We start from the raw sequence: 18,636 nt of genomic DNA on the forward strand, positions 1-18,636 counted from the left end.
TTCAAATTGCAGCTGGAGTCATATGGGGGAAAATATCATCCTAAAGACCACTCAAGTCCAGAGGGTAAGCCAAAGCCAAAACAAAAATGTCTTGTCAAAAAGAGCTGGTTTGCCTCTTCAGTACGTCGAAGTCAAAACACTTTATTCAAACTGATAATTCTTGCGTAGAGTTGTTTTAATTGTAACTGATTAAGAAATTGCCCTACATCTACACAAATAAATACCGGTTATTCGGCTTCTTGTTTGTTTGTTTGTTTTTTGATCACGGCTACTACTATTAAAAATACTGAATAACTTGTGTTAATTCACGATGAGGAAAGGCAATTTATCAATCTCTTGCAATCAAAACATATTGGCTTGCCTGGATACCAAGCATGTAGTGCATCAACTCTCATGCTTCTTTCACTGAGCTTACTGCTTATTTTCAATCGACCATGTGTGTGTCCCACAATGACATCTTGTCATAGAGACGAGAGTGCAGAGAAGATTTTGAAGAGATATGAGATTTTTACTGGCACAACATCTGGAGAGAGCACACTGTAGCAAGTTAAAGTAATTAGTGTGCAACCAACCAAGAAGTGGAGTTGAAAACTGTATGATGGACACTCTAAGTTTTTCAAAAACAAACTGACTGCTCTTGTGAAATACTGTTGACACCATGTCCATGAGAGTTGGCAGATGGACTACATACAACCCCAACAACTTTTTATTCTTTCCTACACAAATGCTCAGTGAATGTACGAAACACTGCCATTACTAAGATGGGCAAAACTTAGAGAAATATCTGGTTGTTCCCTTCCATGCTGTGGTAGTGATGCAGTCTGAAGCATCATTTAAAGGTTGTTTTACTGTTGTTGCATTTATATTAGTGCAGAACTTCTTGTCAGTGCAACTAAATACAACAGCTCTATCTGGCATACATTGTAAATAGTTTCCTCTTTTTTTTTCATTTTTATTTACTTTTTTTATGAGACATAAAAGTTAATTTGTGTTCCACACTGATCTGCATGCAGGTCTTTCTTACTGACACAGTTTAGTGACTAATGGCAGACGTGGAGACCATCGAACCCCCTTGGCATGGCGATTCAATGGAGGCTGCCCTCTACTGTTCAAGTACATATATCTTTGTAGCTGAAAAATAATGAGTGCAGAGTTTCCTGGCCATAAATGTGTTTTACCCATGTTTGAAAAATATACATATACCTCTATTTATCTTCCTAGTACATAAATATACCTTGCTCTATTTGGTACTCACTGTATTGCATGCATGTTCTAAGGCATGTACTGTTCTTACAATTGTAGGTAGAGGAGAAAGCATACAACTGTGTGCATTTGCTTGAATATCAGATGCACAAAAGATGTGCACTGCAGGACTCATCTACAACAAGTGAATATCATTAATTACAGAAACATGGCAAACATTCATAGTCAGCACCCCAAGAATCATTCACAGAACTCTGCACTGTGAAGTTTTGTCTGTTAATTTGTTTATTTTAATTTTTTCCCAATAACTATTACGACAAGCGATTGTACTGCAGTGCGCTCCCTGACTTAAAGTAGCATCTTTTCTACCTAGCAGTTTACTAATGGAAGATCACATTTTTTGAATTTTTTTTTCATTGCATCACATCAACTGTATATGCCATATATTCAGAGAGGTTTTTTTTTTGGTGTGTGTGTGTGCATATTGGGACTTCGCGACAATTTTAAGGGTGGTTTCATTTGTGATTGTAGAATACAGTAATGAACGAACAAATGTTCCTGTGCACGTCACAGCTGTGTCGAGATCAGCGAGTTGTTCATGTGTTGTTAAATTCGCAAATCGCCACCGACTCGCGAAAATTCACCAAAATAAAAACCCTGCAAAATATATGGCGTATACAGCTTTCAATCATTGTGTTACTCTTTTATTTATCTATTTTTTTGGTCATATTATTTTTCTTTTAATCTATGAGAAAGAAGCACTCGAGAGCATGCATGCTTCTCTACAACTGGACACACAGAGTTGGCAAGAAGGAACGATCATTCATTCATGATACACGAACGGTGTTCTGGTTGTCTCCACTGGACTGTTTATGGCTGAAACACTTCTCCACACCCCTCACACAAAGCAAAGTTTATACAGTCGTACCATTTGAGCAGTTTCTGTCTATGGTGCGCTGTTTGTTGAGAAACCTGCTTTCATTCCTAACATGGCCACAAAGGAAGCACTTACATACTTTTGAGCAAACTGCCGTGAGACTTACAACTTTTACGTCCCCTCCAAAGGACCAGTCAAAAGAGTATATCTCACTGAAGGGCACAACTGCTGCCGCCAGTGGATTTGAACCAGTGACCTAAAGACTGAGTACCTGTGGTACATATTTCCAAAGGGCCACAACAGATCCACATGTGTGGTCTTTATACAAACAACATCATTGAGTGGATACCAACTTCAAGAGACTTCGCACCTTTACAGGGGTGAGGCTCATGGTCAATTAAATGTGTCAACATTAAAACTGCGCACATGTCACCTGCTACTGGTTTGTGCACACTATCACTGACGATTTTTGACGTAGTGGCAGCAGGGTGTTAATGATAGCCCTTCCTGGAGTTTAATATGCCATTATAGTAAATAGGTAGAGTGAAATTTGCGTTGTGATTGGTTGGATAGTATCACGTGATTGTGCAAAAATTCCGGTATAGTGGCACGACCGTGCCACTATACCGAACGCTTACAGTGCGTGCCTACGCTTTATATACGAAGAGATTCGCGCAGGGAGGGACGTAGGGCCAAGCATGTAACGTATGCGCGCGTAGAGCACTGGACGCAGAATGTAGGAGTTTATACGCGAGTCTGCTCTGTGATGTATACAATACGCATACGCGGCTGTACTAGCGTCACGCGCTGTGTATGTGTACGTAAACTACAGTAGGTTGGTGCAGTGGCGGCGGTACGGTGAGTCTTGTTAGATTAAAATTATAGGGCCTAGACCTACGGAAAATACATGTGGATCGAGGGACCTATTTACTATAACAATTAGTGCATGTTCTATTGATGCACCAGTACTGGACTATAGAACTCCAAATACTAAATTATCCCTCGTGCAGTTCTATTCACCTCGGCCTGCGGCCTCGGTGAAACAAAACAGCACTCGGGATAATTTAGTATTTGTCGTTCTCTAATCCAGTATAGTGCATCATAGAGCATGCACTATTTGTATAATGTAATATAGTAGGTGCTTTGCACATATGAAAGGAATGATTCGACTAACGGCACACTAGAAACAGATTGTGATATATTGATTCTGATCTTATGTTTCTTCAGTTCTATCTGTCCTACAATGTATATATGGCCTACCTTGTTTATACATGTATGCATCTAGTATGGTGTGACATTAAAGAATCTGCTGCTATCTTTGCTTCATCATTAATTGCAGTTTTAATCTCTACAATGGACAAAAGTGAATTTCCTACAGTTTGATTTTTCATTTGCATTTCCGGATTCAAGAATTTCATAATTATCATCGGCCGAAAGATACATGCACTGCAGGATAGGGGGAAAATACAATGGTATAAGTGCTGGAAAAAAAAAAATATGTATGAGAATAAGCATTAGCAAGTTGTAGCATTATTTCACAAGTTATCATATTTTTAGAGAGCACATTACATGGTCTCTGTCAGAACGTACTTATAATACTTGCTGAGTTTTCCATCAACAAACTTGCAATGATGTTGGCAGAGACTCCAACCCAAAGTACCTTCTGATCTGGAGATTCTCCCGCCTGAAACCCGTAGCAAACGGGAGACTCCAAGTTGATGTGTGCGAAGAGCGAAATTCCTAGGCTTCTAGATGCTCTCTGGTGCTATCTAAGGCTTTTTTTTCAACATACAATAGCAATAAGTAAGAAATCCTTTCCAACGGGAGACACAGAGCCAGGGCGGGAGAAATTAAATCTCAAACGGGAGAACGGGAGACTTTGCAAAAATGGGTTTTCGGCGGGAGATCTCCCGTCGAAAACGGGAGAGTTGGAGTCTCTGTGTTGGCAGAAACCCATAACACACTTTCATGTTTGTTGTTGTTTTTTTAATACTTTGCTATCCACCGTCTGAAAATCCCACAGGCAAACTTCCCTCTGATATCCATTCCTTTGTTTCCCCTCTTCTGCTGTGGTGGATTCCACGGGACTGTGTAATGGTGGACTATATGGCATTTTCCATTCCGCCTGAGGGGGGAGCAGATATAAAAATCATGCAGGTGCAACACCAAGGAGTTCATCTAGCTCACTTTCACACCATTGCTCAAGGTTTCCCCCTCTGTGTTACCGGAGGTGCTGCTCTCCCCTGTTGCTAGCACTCCATTGCAATTGGTATCGCACTTTTCACTGCTTTGGCACGCGTTGCTGGACTCTCCCACTGGTGGCGGGGGAGACTCCTCCTCTACCGCCTCGTCAAACGTCCGGGGAGTTCTGTCGGGGATTTGGTCCGTTGGCTCGGGGGAGCTGGCCCAGCTCATAAAGTCTTCGAAGAAATCGTCGTCGTCCGCCGACATCTCGCGACGGTGCATCTCGGGAGAGGAGGGCAGCGATACGGACAGCCTCCTCTTGACCGGCTTCTGAAAGATTTCCGTGAACTCCATCGGTCCGAAGAGAGTGGACAGCACCTGTTCGATGTTGATGGACATGTCCGGCGAGAGCTGCTTCAGATGTTCCCGCCCCGAGTTCACAAATTTCCTCCGGCCGCCCAGGAGCAGTGACGTGTTGAACGGATTCGTGCGGCTCCCCTGCCGGGACAGTCTGCGGTCCCGTGAGCCCCGGTCCGAGTTGCTGCGCACCAGTCGGTGAGACGTCGGCGATGTGGGCGGGGCAGGGATGGGGGTGTTGGGCACGTTCAGGTAAACCGTGTGCCGACGAGACCTGGGCTGAAAAGTACCTGGCATCGAAACAAGACAGAAGCATCACATCATTTGCACTAATGAGTTGTCACATCACACTTCTTCATCTACAAACTGTTCATTCTATTCTCAGTTGGTTTGTATTCTGCATCTGCAGACGGATAACTTTTCTCACTGCAAATTTCTTATTTTTTATTTTTCCCAGAAATGCAGCTCACTCTCAAACGATGAACTTGCTTTGGCGGTTCATTTCTAAATTTGACTAGTCAATCAATTGCCAGATGAACACCAGCTCTAGCACAGAAATGACAGTTTGATATCAGAAACTTGAATAACCATAGGAGCTAGCAGGCTAGGCAGAGCTTACATTTTGATATAAAAGCAAGCATCAATCAGATTTCAGATATCAGATTAATCAGACATTTTGTCATGTCTTTATTTTCGTGACTTTTCTGAGTTGGTTAACATTTGCGAAATGCACAACTTGCGGCAATATGACCTCCTGTTACAAAAATGCATTGTTTTCAATTCCAAGGTGGGACATTGCTATCAAACTTTTCTCTTGAAAGGGATACCGTTTACTTCTGGACCCATAAATCTGGTTCCCAACTGCGAATTCACCACCAGAGCACAGAACATTTGTTCTCCTGCTCACTACTGCTACAAATTGTACAGTATAGCTTACATGTTCTGCAAATGAACCCTCACCACAGTACAGCTGTGAAATGAGCCTGGACTCTATAAGTCAAGCATTAATGGGCACAGGACTACGTGCAGAACGGAGGTTCCATGCTTGACGTGGTCATACATGTAGCTCCTGCCACCAGCACCATTTCTCACAAGCTGGGTTTCCAGGGAAACAGGTGGGCAGTACCGACCCCTTTTGCTTGACCCCGGGTGACTTACACCACTCTCAAGACAATCATTCAGGTTCAATGCCCAATACAAATGAGAAGAGTACATCTATGTACAATCATCTACTGTGAACAATTTTGAGATGGTTTCGTTTTCTAGCACCGTTTAGATCTCGTCCAACAGAGAAGCTGTCACATTGTTTGTCACAGTGTACATACATCAGTAAGGTTAAGCATCGACCAAGCGATACTCCAAAGTGGGAGGACGGAAATCGCCATGGCAATGGGAAGATTGTACCTTTGTCTCTCTCCTGACGGCCAAGCTTGATCTTGATGTGCTGCAGCTGGAACTCCACATCGACAAAGCCAGGTCTGCTAGACGGATTCATCTATAGCCACATGAAAAAAAAAAGCAACTTATAGGTATTTGGAGTCTGTACATTATCAGCGAAAATACAAGAGATCATCAACAACAAAAGCGACACAAAACAAAACAAAGCACAATTTCTGCTTAAACCCTGCAAAAGTAGTTCAAAATCAGAACAATAAGTTTCTGGAGGGGAAAAATGTTGTCACTGCTATTTTTCAGTCATGTAATCCAATGCAGTATAGGGTTATGCATCATTACAGGAAACCAAAACCCAATGAGAAATGTGGATTGAGTGAAGGCAGCAACATTAATACAAATGTAGAACACATCAGTGAAAGTTTGAGGAAAATCGGACAATCGATGCAAAAGTTATGAATTTTTAAAGTTCTGGTGTTGGAACCACTGGATGACCAGACTACTTGAGGTTATGATGTCATGTGTGGACAACAATATGAAGAAAATATAAAGGGAATTCCACAAAAATTCACTTTTCTAGCATAAGGAAAGAGCACTTGACTGACCGCTTTCAGACAGCAGGGGGAATAATTGCTACCCTTAACATATGTCAGTATCAAGTTGATGGAATGTGTAATTTCATGAAAAATGCATTTTTGTGGAATTCCCTGTATATTTTCTTTATATTGTTGTCCACACATGATGCAAAATCTAAAAATTTCATAACTTCCTTATTTTTCATTCGATTTCAGTCAAATTTTTACCACTGAATTCTTAAGATTTTACTATTTTTTTTAATCAGATTATCTTGTTTTTGGACTGGATTTTCCCTTTAATTTCCTCCTTGTATGTGCTCAAAATTTTCACATTTATAGCATTTTTATTTCTCTACTTTGCAAGAAATGATGTCCATATTGAGGGTATTTATGAATTCCCCTTGAGTATAGGAAAAACAAGAAATGTTGATGGTAAGCGTATTCCTTCAATAAAGGGTATTATTCTCAAAATACATGTACCTTTCCAGAACATTTGCCACCGAGAGGCAATGAATTCACATGTTTGGCAAATAATCAGTATCTGGTTATATACCAATTTTCATGACAATACTTTGAGCCATTTTCAAAATTTGGATAAAAATAGTGTAATTTTAGCATTTCTTCTTGACCTTGACCCAATGACTAACCCATATCTTTTTTTTTCTTTTCTTTTTTTAAAGCATGCATGCATTTTGCCATTCCAGAAGGATGGAAAACGGACACCCCAAAAACATAATGCCTCAAGCGACGCTTTGTGGCAGAGGCATTAAAGGGATGGTATAGTTTTGGTTGAGATGAGGGATTCGTTTTTCAACTTACGGGGAGATTATTAGAAACCATATATGAAATGTATTATAAGAGATTACAATTCTAAGAGGTATTCAAAGTTTATTTGATGAAAATCGGTTTTGAAATAGCTAAGATTTCAAAAACAAACTAAAACAAAGTGGTCCTAAAAAAAAATGGTGGGCCATCTTTTATTGGGACCTCTTTGTTTCTGGATATCTCAGCCATTTCAAAACAAGATTTTCATCACACAAACTTTGAATTTCTCATAGAATTGTATGCTCTTTAATGATTTATGAGAAGTTTCTCATTATCTCACACAAAAAAAGTTGGAAACGTGAAGCTCCATCTCAACCAAAACTACAAGCTCTATACCATCCCTTTAAATGAAAAGGAACGATAACACTCACATTGCAGCAGAGAAACGCGAGCTCCTTCAAAGGCTCTGGACAGTTCCCGGCAAGAGCTTGGAATGCCTTCTCATCGAGACCGAAGTCCTACAAAAGACAAACACAAATACAAATTTCTTAAAGTAAACAAACACACAGTTGGTAAAGCAAACAAACATGCAGTTGGTAAAGTAAACAAATCACTCCCTTTAAGCGCCTATACAATATATGGATGTCTTTCTGTGCAAGATATGAATTTGGCACTGACTCACGCTGAGAATACCTTGATCTTTTGGACTACATTGGTAGTTCATCCCATGACACCTGTATACACTGTATGTGTGAATTTTGTGTGTCTTGGGTGTGGAACACAAAGCATGGTATAGAAACCTATGAAATAATGAATTCTAGTAATATACATACATGTATATATATAATATTTGAAAAAAAAATGCAAATCCCATGATCTTTGCATTCATAATTGTGAGATTGATAACATGCGCCACTGCCGAAGACATGAATGTACATGTATTCTCAAATGGAGCAACACTGCTATGTTGATGCGTAGTCGCAACAATGCAACATTCACACAGAATATTGGGTGGGAAACTTCATTCTCATAATCCATTATAAAGGAACAATTGTTTGTTTGTTTGTTTATTTGTTTGTTTGTTTGTTTGTTTGTTTGTTTGTTGTCTTTTTATGGGGGAGGGGGGAGTGTTGACTCACATGCACTCATATTCTACATAATGATCTCTGGCTAAATTGATAAAAAACTATACAACTTTCAAAGTGTAGTTTTCTTTTTGGTCACTAAAACTCCCAAAGGTGAACTCATCATAGGTCTGAGGCAACTGAAAGACGTTACCAAACTTTGAAAGTAAAAACACATTTTGTGTATATTAAAATTCAATCAATCTTTTAATTCCTATGGGGAAGCAAATGACATACAAATCCAGACTTCCATCATCCAATGAAATTTTATGGGTCCTATAGGTAACCTTGCGAAACAGTGCGGACTTTACACTCTTGACTACAGCAAATCATATGTTTGGGATTTTTTGTTTTGATGTTAATGAAATTCAGCATCAAGTGAGGAAGGCTAACTACTTCCTAGGGCCATATCCTGAGAACAAACGACAAAGAGGCACGTAAAAACAAAATATTGAAAAGAGATTAACTCTGACGACGAGTGTGAAATGAATGGCGACGGGCCATGAAGCTGATTATCACAAAGTAGGCAATCAGTGCCACTCATTTTTTTTTTTTTAGTTCATGTGAAAGAGAAAACATCATGATAGATGAGCAAAGGTATGGTTCAAAGGAGAGGAGTGCATGAGAGAGAAAGTTCATGGGAAAATTGCTGACACATCATATTCTGGCAGAGGAAAAAAAAAGCATGGTGCCAATCCCATACACCTTGCTGTGTGCTGCTGCTCTTAGATAACATTGCCTGTGACATTATTTTAAAAATTGGGTGTACTGAATACCTCCCAGAAGGGCCTGTCATCACTCCATCTTCAAGGGGGGGGGGGGGGAGGGGGGGGGGGAAATCCAGGAGGAGTACAAAGGTCAGCTGCACTTTGATCACAAGTGGCAACCCTTCCGAACATGACAGGCACGGAGCCCCTGACTGTGACAACACCAGCATCACTGTGTGATCTCTCCCTTTAATGTGATGCCAGAATGCCTTCCTTTCTTGTATTTGATTTACGAGACATTTATTTGTCTATGTAATCCTAAAGATGGCACGCTATACAATGTGCCTCTGAAATACAGCCAAGTTTCATGTCTTCTACCAAGGCTGGAGAATGACTCTACATATTTTATTTTTTTTTTTTTCAGGGCATCCTGTTAAAGATTAAATCTAGAGCTAACGAAAACTTCAAACGTGGGTGTCGGATTAACGGGAGGCTTGAGGGTAGGGAAGTTGGGTGCTGTGGAGAAGACCGAAAACAAACTTCCAAATGAGGGGACGGGTGGATGACTGATTGGTACCCCGCCTCCATCCCCATCCTCACGATTGGATTTACCTATCGTGGTAACCTTATGTGGGTGCAGGTCTACATCTCATCTACATCATCTGGATAGCAGGGCAATCATCACACACTGCCGCACCAGCCAAACACTGCTTAGAGGTGAAACAAGTGTGTGTTTTACATGCCATCCAGCTGAGGTGTAAGGCAAGTACTGATAACAAATGAAGATTGACACCATGGAGGTGCGTCCGTAATGCATCCTATCGAGGGCTGGTTAACATGACGAGAGACACATAGCAGGTTGGGCAAAGATTTGCATTCTTTAGTGGTCCATGTTGGTGAATATCTTCTTGCATATTAAAGGGGAATTTAATACCCTCAAATATACATGTACAATGTACATGTGGATTGAGTGAATGCAGCAATACTAGAAGAGCACATCACTGAAGTTTGAGGGAAATGAGACAATCCGTCCAAAAGTTACAAGTTTTGGCGCTGCCATTGCTGGATGAGAAAACTGCAACAGTTTGTGACATCACAGCAGAATGACATAAAGAGAGCTCAACATAATTCTATTTTTCAAGCACAATGAAAGAGCAATTGACTATTACCTCTTTCAGAAAGCAGGGGGAATGATATGACCTTTTTAACATATGTCAGTAACAAGTAAAAAGGAATGTGTTCTTTTCATGAAAAATAAAGTTTTGTGTAATTCTCTAATCCTTTCTTTATATATCATTGTTCTGCAGTGAAGTCACAAACTCTTGTAGTCTTCTCGTTCAGCAATGGTGGCACTGAGATCTCAAAAATTCACAACTTCCAAACAGACTGTCAGATTTTCTTTACTCTTCACTAATGTGTGCTACTAATATTGCTGCAATTACTCAACCCACATGTATATTTGGGAAACTTTCCCTTTAAGACGGTTGGTTCATAAAAGACTTATCTGCCCACAAACAATACATAATCTAATCATATGGAATTTGTGACTGCAAAACATGAATGTATATGAATAACACAGTATTTCTCATATCTGATATACACTGTATCACACCACCTCCTTCCTCTAGAAAAAAAGTGAAAAAAAAAACCAAAGTATTTCATACTAACTAACTATTCAAAGTGACAGACTTCTGGGGACAAACAGAACTATCCCTTTTCATCATAGACCTCCCTGCACTATTCTAGCTGGTTCACATTTTCCACTCAACAAGTGTGCAGTGGACTTCAATGCCTTTTAAGAGGAAGCTTATATTTGGCAACTTCACAAACAAATCACAGAGAGCTAGACCCTCCCCTCCCCTCCCCTCATTTCCCTCTGCCCCAATGCTTGCTGGTACTATTTCCTCCTTCCACTTCATCAAGCTAGCAGAAAAAAATAAATAAAGACAAAATAACATATTTCAAACAAGATAGAGGAAAAAAAAAAAGGTTAGGTAAGGAGGAACTCAGATGAAATTTCAGACACTGTGGCGCTACAGCTTCCTGACAGCAAGGTCTCCGGTACAGAAGACGGAGCGATAACACTGGCCCAGATGCCTCTTTAGAGGGGAATTCTGTACACCCACAGTGAGAAGCGTGTTTTGGATGCTATGCCAAAATTTGAGTGACTATTCTCTTCTGCTTTTTTTTTTCATTTCTTGTTTAAGTTATCATTACTTTGTTATTAGAGAGACAGAGAGGGGGGGGGGGGGGGGAGAAGAAAGGAGGCAGGTAGAGAGAGAGTGATGGACAAAGGAAACTTTGAAATGCAATTGGATAACAATGTGGAAGTGAGCCTTGATATTAAATCTATTGAGGAAAGTAACTCTGACAACAGGACAGTTTGATTCAAAGTACATAGTTTTCTTGACAGTCCTCAAAGTGAATACTGTTAGACTCGCCCCGTATCATCTTGAGGTCAGAAAAGTGTGAATTTACAGACAAATGTCTGAAAATATGGTTCTAACCCAGACCTCCCAACCTTTCTGACTGAAAAATAGGGATGATTTGGCTCAAAGTAGAAAAGAAAGAGCAGTTCCCATACGAGTGTGTAGTAAAATTATCCAGAAAAATAGGAAACTCCTGTTGAAACAAGAGCTAGGAATGGTCAAAATTCAGATTCTTTCCTAAAAATTCAGTATGGTTGGGATGTCTGCTAACCTGAAAGATCTGAATGATATCACATTCCTATAATTGCGATGTTATCGATCCTCGTATGACTTAAAAATTACACAAATTTTATCTTAAATGGCTCTCATGGCTAAGCTGCATTTTGTTTGGTATTAATATGATATCTAATCTTTGGCTTCAGGTTGGCATTTGACTGAAGAAGCAAATCTGCCTTGCAAATTCTTTCTGAATATCTTCTGTCATTGAGGTTTGCTAGGGGTTTATCTTTTGAGTGTCTGCATCATACAGCACCAGGTTTCAAGCTTAGACATGCAAAGGCCATAGTCCAATATACTAATGGCAGTTGTATGTGACATGTGAAGAGCGTTCACTTCGTCAGCGATCAGAGTGCATGGGGGTAAACCCTGGGCAGCCGAAGTAGGGAGTGTTGGCAGAGAGATAGCACGGTGGGATTATCTGCAGGATACATTGAATCACACTGTTTGGGTGCGAAAGATAAGGGGGTGAGCTGGGGCCTGCGCTTTTTTGGCACCCGTGCCGCGTCTGGCCATGAGGGGGTGACTGCAGCTGGATCGCTCCTCATCCAGGGCTACAGGTCTCACGCTCTTTCATGAACACGGTCACACATATACACAAGTCACAGTAACTCTTTTACTACATCAGACTGATTTGACACACCTCTTAGTCACTGAGCATCTGTTCGGCAACCCTTCATTCAACTTTATAAATGAATCTGGTCGGAGGCACGGGCGGGTGAGTTCTTTCACGTTTGATCTTTCAGACCAAACGAACTGTGCAAGGTTGCTGCTGCTTATCTATCAACAAGGCCATCAAGACCTTGATACACATGATTAATCTGCACAATCCTCATTAAAAAAAAAAGAAGAAGAAAAAAAATGTGCCCTTTGACCTTCACCTATTCATGCAATGCAGTGTTTCACTCAGGAGCTGTTTAAGACCCTGTCCCCCACTGAACTAGTGTCTCAAAAAGTCAAAAGAAAGGTCCTATCACACCACCTGAAGGGGTCTACCACCTATTCCTAACTTCAGCTGCCTCTTTAACAGGAAGTGTTTCATTGCAGATTTCTTGGGATTTGAAGCAAAACATTTAGATGCGTTATAATGTTACATGGAATATACTGGTATTTCATCATTTGTAATATTTGTGTATATTGCTTGGAAATGAAAAAAAGAAGATGAAAGACTATTAAAATGAAATAAAAATGAACGAATTTGCTACTGAACTAGGCAGAAACCCCACATGGATTTGAGATAGACCCATTAATAGCACTGCATGCTGGGGGGGGGGGGGAGGGGAGAGGGGAAGAGGGGAAAGAGGGGTGAGGGGGTGACAAGGGTTGGGTGTAATGAGGCAGAGGAGGGGGCTACTATACCTTGCGCCGTGGAAGCTCGTCTGGATCGGCAGTGGCCCTGATGATGATCTCACATAATATGATGCCGAAGGAGAAGACATCCACCTGTAGAGGGCGCACAACATCGAATCACAAACAGTTAACGCACATGGAGTGAGGAGCGCAAAAACTTTCTCATTCCTAACTAAGAGCACGTAGAGCAACTAAATAGTGATTTTTCAACCACATTTTCAAACTTTGTCTTTAACTCTCATTTCATATCTTGTCATTGCCCTGATATGAATGAGTCACTACATGCATGGCTAATTTTTCTTTTGGAAGATACTCAAACGTCATAACAGGAGTGGACAATTGACTGACACACAATTTCATCGTGCTGGAAATAACACAAATATTTCTGTGATTTACATGTATGCTGAATATGAATTCACACCATATAGGGACATAACAGAGATTCAGTGTGTGATGCTCAATATGAGCTGACAGTCACCACATGGTGTAGTATGCCGACCAGCTACGGCATGCAATAACTAAACATTTCACGCTGTGGGGAGTTTGACCCAGAAAGACACCTCAAACAAATAACAGGTCAAAGGTTGTATGTTGTCCCATCATTCTAAACATGTGACTTTCTCTGCCTTCTTGGTAGGACAGCACCCAATATTCTTTCTTGTTTGCTTTTTTTAACTTTTTTTTTTTTGGGGGGGGGGGGAGGGTCATTTGAACTTTATTGTCGACCACATTTTGAAACGATCAAATCCAATGTTGCTCTGTCCTTGGGGTTTGGATATTAAAGTTTCCTACTCGTCCCACCCAAGTAGCCTTTCAACTAATAAGGTTAAACTTTGGGCATTGAATAATCTACTTCTTTGTCCATATAACAACCACAGTGAGATGTGTAAAATACAGCGGCATTAGTCTAGACACACTGTGGTTTGCCCCTTGAGACACACAAAAAATGTAACAAGGTGAAACAATCAATGAACAGTCTGTGTGAAAGAGGAAACTAGATCAACCACATACCTGATAAGCCCATCAAGTCTGATACGTTTCACCTACAACTCTTCTTCAAACAAGACATAATAGGTGAAAGACCACTGCCAGTTTAAGACAAGGCATGTACTGTACACACTCATTTAGGGGATAGGTATTAAAAGCTTACACGCATCCCATCATTTTGATGTCGATCTTGAAATATATTTTACTATCTTCTTGATCTTAATTGTACCTTTAATCAAAAACTGAACTAAAACAGTCTATAAACACTTACTGAAATTAAAAAAAAAAAAATACAAAGTCTTATTATATCTAAACATGAAAGCAAACAGTAACAGCCTGGCAATGGTTGATAAATGGATGTTTGCTCTGGAAATAGATGACATATTGACTCTAATGGGCTGGGTTTCTTCCCAGTTCCTTGTCATTAATTTGCACATTCCTATTTTTGACCTCAATGGGAACAAATACTATTAAAACCTGTTGGAAAGAGCCGCAACACTTTGATGTCTACAGAACTCCTAGCTTCAGAAGTGAAACTAATAGCGGCATATCATCTTTGTAATACAGTAGTCACAACAAAAAGTTTGACAAATGAATTGAATAAACACATCACGTTTTCATATTAAAATGAAAATGATGCTAGCAATCACACATACACACAATGGTAATGAGGGTTTGTTGTATACATGATCGTCGGCAGTAGATGCTTGTCAAATGTTAATTTCCTTTTGCTAGCCCAAATGATAGAATAAAAATATGTAGGTATGTGTGAGTTTCAGCATCCCTAGACACAGAGTCAACCACTTTCGATTGCAGTTTCATTCAAAACTTGATCGTTTACTACAGCTTTATGCTTAATAAGATCACATATGTACAATATTCTTGACATCAACATAAACAAGGCCTACGGTATTTGTACTATGATCGTCACCACTGGTGATCATTAATCTGTTGCCATAGAGATTCTTAAGTCTCAGGAAACCCTCACAGGGACCCAGCCAGATCCCGTAGGCCGTTGGTTTGAATTGGGGGGTGGGGGGAGGCACAGTATTGCTGGAGGACTCAACCAGGGAGTGAGTGTTCTGAACAGCGTCGTTCACACTTCTAAATCATGGTGCCACATGGCTACCACTAACATTTGCATTGTTAAGTGGCGGAAGGGTGTAAACGTTGGGCAAGGTCTATCACATGTGGACTAGTGACACGGTGACATTAGTGAAGCGGTGACGTTTAACCCAACACTTCCATAGTCCTTATTGACAGTAAACTATAGAGGGCCTCTCAATGAAGCTTCTTTTATAAACAATCGCCCATAATGGATCACTGATGTGACCCAGTGGGTCAAATAAACCTCAACCACATCCACAATGAAGATATACCAGACAATAATATCCTACAGTACCTCATGAATGAATGATACACAAAGTGGACGTCCCAGAGGTTAGAAAAGCCAAAATCACATTCTGTTTGCTTCGTTACTTTGATAGGTTTATACATCAAACAAATCATCTCCTCTGCTGTTATGAGATGAGATTACCCCAACAGCTTGGTGCAGGAAAAGTTTAAAATAATTTCCTTCTGAAAACCAACCACTATTTACTGCCTCCACAAGCCACACCCATGCCTTTTGTTGTAGGCCTTTAAACCCTTTTAAGGCCTTCAACCTTGAATTGCCCTTGACATTGTTTGTATCAAAGTCATTGCGATATGGCACTGACAGGGCTGAAGGGAATGTCTACACTGAATGCAAATTTGTTGAATACAGCCTGGAAATAGAAAGGAACAGGGTAGTGAAAGTTGCACAAATTCGGATAAAAAATAATGTGACAGAATTTTGAAGGTATTATCAATTAATCAACCAGAAATTGACAAGTCCATGATGTAGCAAAGATGTGAGCTCACCTTCCATTTGCCCGGTGCATGAAATTCCATAAAATGTCTTCCTTTTTTTTTTCTTTGCTGATGACAAAATATTTGTATGTGTGTTAGCATTCAGAGGGTGTATGGAAAAATATGTACAATGATTGTATTATTGGCAGTCACTCTGAGCTCAAAGGCAACCTTCAAACTACAGTGTACAGTTTGGGTAAGAAAGATAGAACGATTACTCCTACCCTGTGATTTTTCCCCTCTTATCTTTGTATCATGAGCTCTGTATAACTACGTTTAATACTATTCCCAATCTTCAGGCTGCCTGATATATTGGCACACAAGGCAAATATTTGGAATTTACAAAACAATAGATGGCTTGCACAAACGTGAAATACTGACTCCAGAGTTTGGACCCCAACGAAGCTCTAACTTTGCAGATCACTGAATTTTCACAAGCTTGATTCAAGCACGGTTGAACTCCTATTTCATCTTTCAGTCTTTTTCTTACTCCCCACACTTTTTTTAAAAAATCAGAATGAAAACAAGTCACATGGTACTACCTGACTGCAAGGAAAACTTGATTTCCATAAATACCAATGATATTATATGAGTTTATTGATTTCATGCTTGATTTATCATTAATGAGTGTGTAAGGCCCAAGAGAAGGGGCATGAAAACTTAAAGTATATGTGTGACTCTTGCAATCCTGAAAATGAGATTCCTGTCATATGCTGGTGTATTGAAAAGGTAGGTAATTCAGAATAATTCAGAATAATAAAACTGAGAACTCCTTTTATGATGGAGAGGGAAATGAGTGCTATAAATTTCCAATGAATTTATTTGAACCCCGAAAAAATTCCAATTGTTACTCTCGGTACAAAAGGTGAGAGAATACTCACATGACATGGGGTTAGATTTTCATTTCTTCTTCAGAAACTCTAAGGTGTATTACTGTATGGGTAAAGACTTTATACAAAATGTTGGGAGACATTATTCTTCAACCATGCAAACTTTTGTGACATTTGCAAAAGGAGTATATGACCTTTAATGGAGTTTTGATACCACCCCCCCCCCCAAATAAAAATGGTCAAAGAGGTAGTACGCTTTTAGTAGAATATCCTTCACATGAAAGACAATAAAGAACAGGTGATACATACTTGCAGAGTTTACAGTACATAAAATTTAAATGCGCCCTTCCCAATATTTCAAGTGTCTCAGAAACAAATTAATGTATCGCTGGCTGAGATCTTTGTCCTTCGCAATCTTCTTTATGGTCCTATGTGTAACTGCATACGAGGCACACTTGTATATCAAGTTTCATTTTATATAGTTATCCCATATAGTGAACAATTTAGAGGAACATTAAAATCAAATATGCAACACCATATTAAAGCACAAGGACTAACAGACATGGTAAGAAGCCATATGAAAAGAGACAATAGTTTGACTACTACAACTTTTCTAATCCATCATATTTGTTGTATAATTTTGTTGCACAGTTTATCATGTAGCCATCCTCAAATTGGCCATTCTGAATTTTACTTTGTATCTTGTATTGGAGAAAGACTAGATGCAAAAAGTTAGATTAATATGCAAAAGACAGAGAGAAATAGACAAAAATTCTCTAACATGACAGAGAAAAAGGAATTCAGATTGTCTATCAGACTATGTTCAAATGAAATCATAATTGTGCAGGGGGAAAAGAAAGATTAAACAACTTAATATAAGCAACAGGTCACACCAAATTTGGCATTAACAAGTGCATTCTGTTTTGATTCTATTTAAGTTCCTCTTTTTTTTCTGGAACCAAAAACAGCTTGCCACTATTCACAAAATCGCCAACCATATCATTTCCAAACAAAGCTACAAAACACTTTTTTCTCTTGAACTGCAGATTCACTATCAAAACTTCCCATGGCCTTAAAAAGTTGAGGAAGTTGCAGAGGAAGTCTTTGGGGGCGACCAAGGATCTCGTATCTCCTTCAACCATTCCGGAACTTATCAACCAATCTGCTCCATGGTGGTGATCGAATCGGAAGGAACGGAGCCTTGGCTCTGGAGGCCCCAGACTCGCAATTTACTAGCAATGAACATCCTGTCTGCTGATCAATTACTGATCTTGCCCATCTCTGAAGATGACTTTTGAAGTTTGTAACAATCATCATTTCCATCAGTGTCTCCCATCTGCTGTCTTCTTTCTTTTCTTTTTCTCTTTTTTTTTTTTTTTTGGGGGGGGGGGGGGAAGAGGGGAGATGGACTATCTTTGCTTTCTCTCATAAAATATCTTGTATATTTTATAACCACTACACAGGTGATCTATACAGCCAACTTTGGATATGTTGAATATTCAGGGACCTAGGAAATATTTTTGCTTTGTTCTGTTCTGTTTTGTTCTATTCTGCTCTGTTTAGTTTAGTTTCTGTTCTGTTTTTTGTTTGGTACCTGAGTGGGAAGTTCAATTTCAGCATTGCCAAGACAATGATCATGATTTTCGGGGGCACAATGAACACTTCCCATTCTTACAAAGTGTCCCAGGTA

General features: G+C 39.8%; 1 protein-coding gene across 1 annotated transcript in view; it reads right to left on the reverse strand.

Annotated features, from left to right (window-relative positions):
- Nucleotides 1–4,063: 4,063 nt before the first annotated feature.
- The window catches only part of LOC139723654 (dual specificity testis-specific protein kinase 2-like), a 101,222-nt gene continuing 86,649 nt past the window's right edge, over nucleotides 4,064–18,636 (reverse strand). Inside the window, exons 8-11 of the mRNA XM_071634879.1 lie at nucleotides 13,249–13,332; nucleotides 7,785–7,871; nucleotides 6,026–6,116; nucleotides 4,064–4,911 (exon numbers count right to left, since the gene is read on the reverse strand). Of these exons, the coding sequence (XP_071490980.1) occupies nucleotides 4,259–4,911; nucleotides 6,026–6,116; nucleotides 7,785–7,871; nucleotides 13,249–13,332 (915 nt within the window). The 3' untranslated portion in view covers nucleotides 4,064–4,258. The remainder of the gene's footprint in view (nucleotides 4,912–6,025; nucleotides 6,117–7,784; nucleotides 7,872–13,248; nucleotides 13,333–18,636) is intronic.

This window comes from Diadema antillarum, unplaced genomic scaffold, assembly GCF_040938485.1.
Source record: "Diadema antillarum isolate AM-2024a unplaced genomic scaffold, OU_Dant_1.0 scf00000197, whole genome shotgun sequence".
Lineage (NCBI taxonomy): Eukaryota > Metazoa > Echinodermata > Echinoidea > Diadematoida > Diadematidae > Diadema > Diadema antillarum.